General features: G+C 37.7%; 1 protein-coding gene across 1 annotated transcript in view; it reads left to right on the forward strand.

The window, feature by feature from the left end:
- Positions 1 to 12,041, forward strand: part of LOC308103827 (uncharacterized protein) — a gene marked incomplete at its 5' end in the record, with an annotated part of 236,042 nt that overhangs the window by 24,153 nt on the left and 199,848 nt on the right. Inside the window, 16 exons of the mRNA XM_080454004.1 lie at positions 340 to 603; positions 732 to 989; positions 1,293 to 1,550; positions 2,600 to 2,860; positions 3,064 to 3,123; positions 3,261 to 3,326; positions 3,412 to 3,468; positions 3,813 to 3,875; positions 3,957 to 4,025; positions 4,303 to 4,362; positions 4,464 to 4,529; positions 4,788 to 4,847; positions 5,107 to 5,166; positions 5,434 to 5,496; positions 5,579 to 5,644; positions 5,927 to 5,986. Of these exons, the coding sequence (XP_080310130.1) occupies positions 340 to 603; positions 732 to 989; positions 1,293 to 1,550; positions 2,600 to 2,860; positions 3,064 to 3,123; positions 3,261 to 3,326; positions 3,412 to 3,468; positions 3,813 to 3,875; positions 3,957 to 4,025; positions 4,303 to 4,362; positions 4,464 to 4,529; positions 4,788 to 4,847; positions 5,107 to 5,166; positions 5,434 to 5,496; positions 5,579 to 5,644; positions 5,927 to 5,986 (1,791 nt within the window). The remainder of the gene's footprint in view (positions 1 to 339; positions 604 to 731; positions 990 to 1,292; positions 1,551 to 2,599; positions 2,861 to 3,063; positions 3,124 to 3,260; positions 3,327 to 3,411; positions 3,469 to 3,812; positions 3,876 to 3,956; positions 4,026 to 4,302; positions 4,363 to 4,463; positions 4,530 to 4,787; positions 4,848 to 5,106; positions 5,167 to 5,433; positions 5,497 to 5,578; positions 5,645 to 5,926; positions 5,987 to 12,041) is intronic.

Consider the following 12,041-nt stretch of genomic DNA (forward strand, 5'->3'; position numbering starts at 1 on the left):
ACATTTTTGGAACAAAATGCCTCAAATCATGAATGCAGTGTCCGATTGCCATGAAAGGCCTAAGAAGAAATGGCACCCTTTTCACATTGGCCTATTATAGCACCACCAGGATGCCACAATAACCTACCCGACCTGGCGGAGACCTGTGCTCCGAGGAGCACTTTTTCTAGTTACATCTGAGATAATATATTTACAACACAACACAACACAACACAACAATTCTGTCAACTCCATTAATTTAAATTGTTTACCAATGTAAGCATGCGCCAGATGCATGTCTTTTATTTTCATCTCCAGCTCCTCACAGCATATATCCTTATTATTTTTTTCTCTTCCAAGCCCCATGTGCCAGGCCCCCAGACAATGTTACTGCCAGTCTGGTGTGTCCCAACTCAGCCCATGTGACCTGGGTAGGAAACCCCAGTGACACAGCTTACAATGTGACAGCGGTGGGCCAGGATGGACATATAAATGACTGCTACACCAACAGTACCAGCTGTCAGATACCCAACATGCACTGTGGCCAGACCTTTACCATCACAGTGACACCATATGCTGACTCATGTGCTGTGAATCCCAGCTTTCCTTATCAGTTCATTGCAGGTACAGAGCAGCAACAAGACTTAAAATCTAAAAACGATGTACTAATCTGAATAATCTCCAACAGTTCAACAAAGCGTCAAAGAGAATAAACTTTATTTTTCTCCACTTCTTCCCTCTTATGTCTCCAGGTCCCTGCCCACCCAGTAATGTTTCTGTTTCTACATTATGCGGGGTTAATACAGTGTCCTGGTCCCCTGACACAGGAGCAGACATGTACATAGCAACAGCAACAACACATGATGGACACATCCACACCTGTAACTCAAGCAATGCAAACTCCTGCTCTTTCACTGATCTATACTGTGGTGAAAACTACTCTGTCACTGTTGTAGCTGTTGACAGAGGTTGTCACAGTCAACCAAGTTCAGCTGTGGATCTGAAAACAGGTGAGATGTTCACCAAAGACACCGTAATGCTGATTTGTTTTTTCTCTCTGGGAGTCATAATGATAATTCAATTGTATGATTAAAAATCTAGTTATGGATGAATGCATAAATTGAGTAAAGGGCGGGTGGAAGGAAGAAATAAGTTGCCCCATGTCTCCTTATTCATTTTGAGATTCAAATCATGTTCATTTACATTTTTCTTCATGATATCTTGGAGCCCAGTTAGATTTTTTCATGTTAGCTCAGTACATTATTGCTTTAATCCAAAGTTTGTTTAACATTGGATTTTTCTTCTCTTTGTAGTGCCATGTGTTCCTTCGAACATCTCTGTAGCTCCTGAATGTATCATCAACAATGCTGTTGTGTCTTGGTCTGGCCACAAGGGAGCAGTACAATACTATGTTTCTGCCTCAAGTAGTCAAGGCAACGCCACCTGCCTGTCCTCTGAACTCCATTGTACTCTTACAAGCATCATGTGTGGCACCATCTACACTGTAGACGTTAAGGCTATCAATGGCAACTGCTCCAGTGACCCGAGTCTGGCCCGGAAGTTCAGCTCAGGTATGAGATGGAGAACATTATGTTTACACACACACTAGCTCTGGTCCATAGCGTTAGAAGGAGTACTTCTAACGCTATCGACCACTACACACACACCAAAGACCAAACACACTTTAATTCCGCTTAGGACCTTATGGGTCTTATTTTCTTCAGGAAGATTGAAGTGGAATGAATGGATAAAAGTTTAGCTCATGATGGGTGACTTGAATGAATCTCATGTTGGAAGCTTCTGGAAATATACAGTACATTAAGTTGTAAGTGTGTGTGTGTGTGTGTGTGTGTGTGTGTGTGTGTGTGTGTGTGTGTGTGTGTGTGTGTGTGTGTGTGTGTGTGTGTTTACCCTGCTAAGATGTAAATGTACTTCTTGAAATTTAATGTAATGTACTCATTTATTTATTTTTTTAACACAAAAAAATGCCAGAGCATAAGGGGAGTAATGTATAACATAATAGTAATAATAGCAAAAAATTAAGATACAACAATTTACAGTATATGAACAATAACAAAAAGCAACAAAGGAAATAAAGACAGTATAATAGATTTATGGTCACAGTACATCCATCACTTAAAATAATGTTCAGCTCTTACAGAGTAAATTGTACAAACTTGAATAGAATTGTACATTTAAAATAAGTCTTTATTTTATTGCATGTTATCCCCATAGCAAGATCCAACAAGTACATGTTTTCTTTATATTTTGCAGCCGTCCGGTAAACATTTTCCTAATTATCCACACATTCACACCTTAATGTCTAATATCATGTACATACTGTACCAGCAATGTGTATGTATATATGTAAATATCTTATTTTTTTTCTTATCCTCATCATGTTTCTCTGTTTTACTTTCTTTCTTGCCTTGCTCTCCCTGCCCCCCCTCTTCTCCCTCTTCTTTATCTGTTTCTCTTGATCTCTTCCTGAAAACAAAAAAAACGATGGAGCTTGCACAATAACAAATTTCACTCACTTTTTACACCTGTAAACCTGTGATGTGACAATAAAGATGATTCTCATTCACTTTCTTACTCCTTTTTTTTTTTCTCTTCCCAGCCCTGTGTGCCCCATATAACGTTACTGCCATTCTGGTGTGTCCTCCCAACTCAACCCATGTGACCTGGGTGGGAAGCCCCAGTGCCACAGCTTACAACGTGACAGCGGTGGGCCAGGATGGACACATATATTACTGCTACACCAACAGTACCAGCTGTCAGATACCCAACATGCACTGTGGCCAGACCTTTACCATCACAGTGACACCATATGCTGACTCATGTGCTGGGAATCCCAGCATTCCTCACTATGTCATTGCCGGTACAGAGAGAGAACATTATTTAAATTCTCTAAGCTATGTACTAATCTTAACAGTCTCCAAAAGACTTATTCAAAAGGAGCACTCTGTAGAGTACAAATCTCTGCTAAGAGTCATACTCCTCTCTTAACCGTTCTCATCATCAATGCAGAGTTTGATAAAGATCACTTGTCTTTACAAATGTATATAAAATATATCATTACAGATTCAACAACTACTGAACCGAACACTACAGTCCTACCAACACCATCAACTTCAGAAACTGGTAAGTATTTATATGGCATGTGTTTTAATCTTTGAAATTAAATCATTCATTAATAACTTGAAGTCTGTTTGATCTGAATATTCAGATTTTCATTTTCCCGCATTGGGAATAACTGAATTATGATTTTATCTCTCTAGATTCAACAACTGCTGCTACAACACAACAGAATATTACAGTCGTCACGACAACATATTTAGTATCCAGTAAGTATATAACAAGAAAATTGGTTGAATGTTTTCTTTTCGGATGAGAAACATAAAGTCAGTGTACATAAACGTTTCCTTACAGATTCAACACCTAGTGAACAGAACACTACAATGATCACAACATCAAATTTCGTAAACAGTATAAGTACTTAAAAAATAATGATTAATATGAAATCATTACGAAAATATGTTTGTAAGATTTAGTAACACAAACAACTTAAGTGTTTTGTGTTTAGAATTCAAGTTAAAATGTGATATAAATAAGATAAAGACAGCTCATAAGATATAAATTAATTCTTAGAAATATTTTCTAGACCTTCCTTGTCAGTGGTATTGCGTTGCTAGAAAACAGCTTGGCCCCAAATTGATGTGCTGTCAGCTACTGATATTCATAAACACTGCAACAGGAAATAAACTTGGACCCATTTAGAATGTTTAGGTTGTCATGTGTGAAAAGATCTATAACATACGCTGACATTATAGATTCAACAACTATTGGACAGAACACTACAATTGTAACAACTCCAACAAGTGCTGTAACCACCAGTAAGTATTTGAATGAATGTTTAATCATTATAACTTGAAGTTCTGTTTAATTTCATAATAAATACTTAATACATTCTCTAGATTTAACAACTCCTGCTACAACACAACTAAATACAACAATTATCTCAACACCAACAACATTAGTAACCAGTAAGTATTTAGACATGAAGCTAAAATATGTTTTCAAAGTAGACTTTTTAGAAATGTTTTAGCAAGCCAACAGCTGTTTAGCTAATCTTACTGATGATATGAATCAGATTACTTTAAGTTTTGTTTAAAGCGGATAGAGCTTGTTTATAAAAAAAATGGGCTGAGAATACAAATATTATGTTGTAGTGGCTTCAAAAATAAATATGTCATCATCAATCCAGAGACTAGTATTGATCAGTGATCATTATAAATGTTTATTTAAAATATATAATTACAGATTCAACAACTCTTGAACAGAACACTACCGCCCTACCAACACCAACAACTTCTGCAACTAGTAAGTTATTATATAACATGTGTTTTAAATGAATGAAATTGGTCTGAATGATTTTTTTTCCTGCCATCAGGAATGAATTAATTATGATTTTATCTTTCTAGACTCAACAACTGCTGCTACAACACAGCAGAACACTACAGCCATCCCAATTACATCTATAGTAACCAGTAAGTAGCCTATCTAACAAAAAAAATGATTGCATTTTTAATAATATTTTTTAAAGTTAAGATATAAATGAATTACCAGAAATGTTTTTAAACCTCGTCAGACTCAGTGGAATTACGTTGCTAGAAAACATTGTGGGTCCAAGTGTACGTGCTGTCAGCTACTGATTATTAACAAACACTGCAAGAGTAAATAAAACCCATTTAGAATGTTTATGTTGTCAAGTGTGAAAAGATCTATAACATACACTGACATTACAGATTCAACAACTATTGGACATAACACTACAATTTTAACAACTCCACCAACAGTCATAACAAGTAAGTATTTAAAAATAATAACTGGTCTATAAGATATATTTGCAATTTCACAATAATCTTGATAACTTGGAGTTTTGTTTAATTTCATAGCAAATACTTCCTTCCGTGTCAGTGGTATTGCGTTGCTAGAAAACAGCTTGGCCCCAAATTGATGTGCTGTCAGCTACTGATATTCACAAACACTGCAAGAGTAAATAAAATTGGACCCATTTAGAAAGTTTATGTGTAAAAAGATCTATAACATACACTGACATTACAGATTCAACAACTATTGGACATAACACTACAATTGTAGCAACTCCATCAACTGTCATAACAAGTAAGTATTTAAAAATAATAACTTGTCTATAAGATATATTTACAACTTCACAATAATCATGATAACTTGGAGTTTTGTTTAATTTCATAGCAAATACTTCCTTCCGTGTCAGTGGTATTACGTTGCTAGAAAACAGCTTGGCCCCAAATTGATGTGCTGTCAGCTACTGATATTCACAAACACTGCAACAGGAAAAAAACTTGGACCCATTTAGAATGTTTAGGTTGTCATGTGTGAAAAGGTCTATAACATACGCTGACATTACAGATTCAACAACTGTTGGACAGAACACTACAATTGTAACAACTCCAACAAGTGCTGTAACCACCAGTAAGTATTTGAATTTATGTTTAATCATTATAACTTGAAGTTCTGTTTAATGTCATAAATAAATACTTAAAACATTTTCTAGATTCAACAACTGCTGCTACAACACAACTAAACACAACAATTCTCTCAACACCAACAACATTAACCAGTAAGTATTTAGACATGAAGCTAAAATATGTGTTCAAAGTACAGTAGATACAACTTTTTAGAAATGTTTTAGCAAGTCAACAACTGTTTAGCTAATCGTACTGATTATATTAATCACATTACTTTAAGTTTTGTTTACAGTGGACAGAGCTTGTTTACAAATATTTTTTAAATCAGTTGGGAATACAAATATTATGTTGTGGTGGCTTCAAAAATAATGATGTCATCATCAATCCAGAGATAGTGATCATTATAAATGTTTATTTAAAATGTATCATTGCAGATTTAACAACTCTTGAACAGAACACTACCGTCCTACCAACACCAACAACTTTAGTAACTAGTAAGTTATTATATAACATGTGTTTTAAATGAATGAAATTGGTCTGAATGATTTTTTTCCTGCCATCAGGAATGAATTAATTATGATTTTATCTTTCTAGACTCAACAACGGCTGCTACAACACAGCAGAACCCTACAGCCATCCCAATTACATCTATAGTAACCGGTACGTATCTAACAACAAAATTATTTCATTTTTATTAGTATGATTTTTTAAAGTTGAGATATAAATTAATTATCAGAAATGTTTTTAAACCTAGTCAGACTCAGTGGAATTACGTTGCTAGAATACATTTTGGGTCCAAGTTTATGTGTTGTCAGCTACTGATGTTCACAAACACTGCAAGAGTAAATAAAATTGGACCCATTTAGAAAGTTTATGTGTAAAAAGATCTATAACATACACTGACATTACAGATTCAACAGCTATTGGACATAACACTACAATTGTAGCAACTCCACCTCCAACTGTCATAACAAGTAAGTATTTAAAAATAATAACTTGTCTATAAGATATATTTACAACTTCACAATAATCATGATAACTTGGAGTTTTGTTTAATTTCATAGCAAATACTTCCTTCCGTGTCAGTGGTATTGCGTTGCTAGAAAACAGCTTGGCCCCAAATTGATGTGCTGTCAGCTACTGATATTCACAAACACCGCAAGAGTAAATAAAATTGGACCCATTTAGAAAGTTTATGTGTAAAAAGATCTATAACATACACTGACATTACAGATTCAACAACTATTGGACATAACACTACAATTGTAGCAACTCCATCAACTGTCATAACAAGTAAGTATTTAAAAATAATAACTTGTCTATAAGATATATTTACAACTTCACAATAATCATGATAACTTGGAGTTTTGTTTAATTTCATAGCAAATACTTCCTTCCGTGTCAGTGGTATTGCGTTGCTAGAAAACAGCTTGGCCCCAAATTGATGTGCTGTCAGCTACTGACATTCACAAACACTGCAACAGGAAATAAACTTGGACCCATTTAGAATGTTTAGGTTGTCATGTGTGAAAAGGTCTATAACATACGCTGACATTACAGATTCAACAACTATTGGACAGAACACTAAACAGTACACACTACACAGAACACTACAACACTACACAAATAGCAGATCTACAAGCTCGGTGCCACGCTATGAGCTTCTAGATCTGCTATTTTTGAAAAATCTTGAAAATGTGTGTAAAACTTTGAATATATATTGTTTGAAGCGAACATTTGTAACTCAAACCTTTGCTTCTGGGGGTCCCTGGAACAAAATATATTTAGATGGGGGTCCGCGGCCAAATACATATCATTTTGGGGGTCCTTGGCATGTTAAAGTTTGAGAAGCACTGCGTTAGACCCCTGGGAGATGGATTGCTGTGGTGGAACGCCACACCTACCATCAGCCCTCAATAGTTTACCACACGTCTTGTCGCACTGAAGCTGTGCCACTCACACGCTGAGTGACACTAGGGATCCCCTGGGAGCCCCTCAAGGACCCCTGGGGGTTCCCAGAGATCCACTGCACTGTACACATCCCCCGCAATTCACAGAAAATGGCAGTGTGAGCTTATTAACCCATTAAGACCTGAGGCCGCTTCTAAACATTTTCTAAATCCTAACAGTTTTTCAGAAAAAAATATAAAAAAAAAAATTTCACGATTTTTCAAAAATAGCAGATCTACTTGTATATCTGCTATTTTTGAATTGCCAAAGAAATCTAGAATGACACAGATGCGTTCCAGGTCCCAGGATACTCGTCCAACCTGGGTAACTAAATAATCCATAATTAGCAAGCTATAGCTGATTATTATGAATCAAATTATATCAAAACAAAGATGTCAAATTGATATAGTATCCGGCCAGTGCGGCCACAGATCATAGACTTGAAGTGAATAGACCTTTTTTATAACTAACTTTAGATCAGCTGGGAATACAAATATGATGTTGAGGTGGCTTCAAAAACAATTCGGTCATCATGTAGGCTATGTATGTTCATATCTATATTACAATCGGCAAACTTGCTATAACTGGGAAATTGTCCGTTTGTCCGTTTGTCAGTTGCATGTTAGGTTTCGCTTTTGGTTTGCATGATGCAGTTAGGTTTCGCTTTCGGTTTGCATGCTGGAGTTAGGTTTCGCTTTCGTTTTGCGCGTTGCCAAATCATGTGCGAGAAACAAGCACCGGTGTTGCAAGGAACGTCTACACGCTCTTCTGTCTCTGTCTACGATGTGCGGGCCAGGCTACTAGACGGGAGGGCCGCGTAGCGGCCCGACCTTCTAGTAAGTTACGTATTGCAACCTGCAAATATTTCAAAATCATGTCAAACCCATGTCTATATATTTAAACGTGACAGTAATAATGTTAACTTACATTTACACATTGCTAACATCAGAAATAACAACTACTGCTACTACACAACAGAACACTACAGTCATAACAACACCAATACCAACATTTGTGACTAGCATGACAATGGAATAATGTTAAATAAAAAAAGAACAGCAAAAAAACTAAAAAAGATAGGGATGCGGCTGCAGAAAGGGATGCGGCTACAAATCCTGGGCCCCCGATACCTGGCTCCAAAGCCCTAATATTAGTTAAAATGACGCATTAAACCTTAGGGATGCACTGATACAACTTTCTCATGACCAAGTATGAGTATTTTGGAATCTGCCCGTAATTCTGGATTGGATTATGAGATCTAAAAAGCTGACGCATCCCTCCCTAAGTAAAACTTTACAATGTGAGAGTGCGGACTAGTTGACACCAACTCTGGACTCCTGGATTGCTGCCCTCCACTCCCTCCTTTCCAGCATCAGGGTCCGGAGCTCTCCAGTGTTGCTAGCTCCTCTGTCACACTGCAGTGTGTCTACGTAGTAGGTAGTGCGCCTCCTTCCCCTCCTAGTTGTCCCTTGGGGTGGCTCCCACAGTGTCAGTTTGCTCGCCATCATCAACTGATACATAACTAACACACTGTGCAATATTAATATCAACTGAACAGTTACTTTTCTGGAAAACAAACACAATTCTAAATTCTCTTCTGCCAAAACACAACAGCACAATAATTCACCAAAAACACCAAAAAGTCTGATGAAGTTGAAACAGACCAACTGAATATTTTTCAAATAAAGGTTTGGGGAAAAACACGTTTTGAAGCACTAAATACATTACGTTCACAGTACCATAATAGCATATGTATCCTTCTAGACCCAACAACTACTGCTACAACGCAACAAAATACTACAGCCAACACCACCACCACCATAAAAACAACAGCAACAACACCACCACTGCCGCCACCAACAACAACAAGAACAAGAACGACACCACCATCAAAAACAACACTGTTGACAACACCACCACCAACAACAACAAAACAGAACACTACAGTCATAACAACACCAACTTCGGTAACCTGTAAGTAACTAACAAGGAATTTGGTTGAATATTATATGTTTTCACCATACCAAAAACATTTGTGACCAGCATGACAATGGAATAATGTTAAACTAGAAAAAGTGCTCCTCGGAGCACAGGTCTCCGCCAGGTCAGGTAGGTTATTGTGGGGCAGCAATGTTCGGAATTAGCCAATCAGGATGGAATATGAAAAATCGGACGGAACCATCTTGATCACTTGACTATATGTGTACCGATTTGCATGATGTTTGAATTTGTAGGAGTAATATAAAAGAGAAAAGTGTTGCAAAATTGGCCTCCTGGTGGCGCTATAATAGGGCAATGTTAAAAGGGTGGCATTTGTTCTTCAATGTAGTGCGAATCTGCGTGCAAAGTGTCACCGCAATCGGACGCTGCATTCATGATTTGTGGCATTTTGTTCAAAACGGGCCACTCCTGCAAACTTTAGATGTCAATGTTAGCCAATCAGGATGGAATATGAAAATTTTAAAAGATCCATCGTGATCACATGACTATAGAGATCATGTGTACCGATGTGCGTGAAATTTGGATAAATTCTGAAGGCTTAATATAAAAAAAATCGTTTTACATAAGTCGGCCTCCTGGTGGCGCTATGAAAGGCACATGTGAAAAATGCAGGGCAGTTGTTTTTCCTTGACCTCTAGGGAGTGTGCGTGCAAAGTTTCATGCAGATCGGTGCAGTTATAGTTAAAAACACAAATCGTCCATTTATAGCGCCACCATGAGGCTGATTTGAACATTTTCAAGTGGCATTTCTTCCTCGGCCTAGTGGGAATGTGCGTGTGAAATCTCACAGAAATCGCAAGCTGCGTTCATGATTTGAGGCATTTTGTTGAAAACGGAGCAATCCTGCAAACTTTGGAAGCCAACCTTAGCCAATCAGGATGAAATATGGAAAATTGGACAGATCCGTGTTGATCACATGACTATAGAAATACTGTGTACTGATTTGCGTGATGTTTGGATAAAATCTGTAGGAATACTGTCAAGAAATGTGTTTTGCAAAAAGCGGCCTCCTGGTGGCGCTATAAAAGGCTAATTTGACAAATTTGGGGCAGAGGTTCTGCTTTGGCATCCAGGGAGTGTGTGTGCACAGTTTCACTGCGATCAAGCCAACGGTGCCAGAGATTAGCTGTACACAAAATGACAGAATGACGGACACACGGACGGACGGACGGACACACACACGGACGGACAGGGGGCAAAACATACTCTCGCCATGCCTTTCGGCCTGGCGGAGACAATAAATAAAAACAACGGGGAAAAAAATTCAAAACAAGATAGAATATCGTTGTTTGCAAAGAATAGAACATTCATTAGTGATACAAGTATACCTGCAGTCAGGAATGTAGCTACAAATCCTGAGCCCCCGATACCTGGCTCCAAGGCCCCCTAATAATATTAGTTAAAATGACACATTAAACCTTAGGGATACACTGATAACACTTTTTCATGACTAAGTACAGTATGAGTAGTTTGGAATATGCCTGTAATTCGGGGTTATGAGATCTAAAAAGCCAACGCATACCTCCCTAAGTAAAACTTTACAATGTCATGTGAGAGTGCGGACTAGTCGACACCAACTCTGGACTACTGGATTGCTGCCCTCCACTCCCTCCTTTCCAGCATCAGGGTCCGGAGCTCTCCAGTGTTGCTAGCTCCTCTGTCACACTGCAGTGTGTCTATGTAGTAGGTAGTGCGCCTCCTTCCCCTCCTAGTTGTCCCTTGTGGTGGCTCCCACAGTGTCAGTTTGCTCACCATCATCACCTGATACATAACTAATACACTGTGCAACATTAATATCAACTAATCAGTTACTTTTCATTACTTGGAAAACAAACACAATTCTAAATTCTCTTCTGCCACAACACAACAGCACAATAATTCTGCAAAAACACCAAAAGGTCTGATAAAGCTGAAACACACCAACTGAATATTTTTCAAAGAAAGATTTGGGGAAAAACATGTTTTGAAGCACTAAATACATTACGTTCACAGTACAATAATAGCTTATTTATCCTTCTAGACCCGACAACTACTGCTACAACACGACAAAATACTACAGCCAACACCACCACCACCACCACCATAAAAACAACAGCAACAACACCACCACTGCCACCAACAACAACAAGAACGACACCACCATCAAAAACAACGCTGTTGACAACACCACCACCACCACCAACAACAACGACAACAAAACAGAACACTACAGTCATAACAACACCAACTTCGGTAACCTGTAAGTAACTAACAATGAATTTGGTTGAATATTATATGTTTTGACCATACCAAAAACATTTGTGACCAGCACGACAAGGGAATAATGTTAAATAAATAAAAACAACGGGAAAAAAAAACTAAAAACAAGATAGAATATCGTTGTTTGCAAAGAATAGAACATTCATTAGCGATACAAGTATACCTGCAGACAGGAATGCGGCTACAAATCCTGGGCCCCCGATACCTGGCTCCAAGGCCCCCTAATAATATTAGTTAAAATGACACATTAAACTTTAAGGATGCACTGATACCACTTTTTCATGACTAAGTATGAGTAGTTTGGAATCTGCCTGTAATTCTGGGTTATGAGATCTAAAA

This window comes from Gymnoscopelus braueri (assembly GCF_963280865.1).
Source record: "Gymnoscopelus braueri genome assembly, chromosome: 16".
NCBI classification, from domain to species: domain Eukaryota; kingdom Metazoa; phylum Chordata; class Actinopteri; order Myctophiformes; family Myctophidae; genus Gymnoscopelus; species Gymnoscopelus braueri.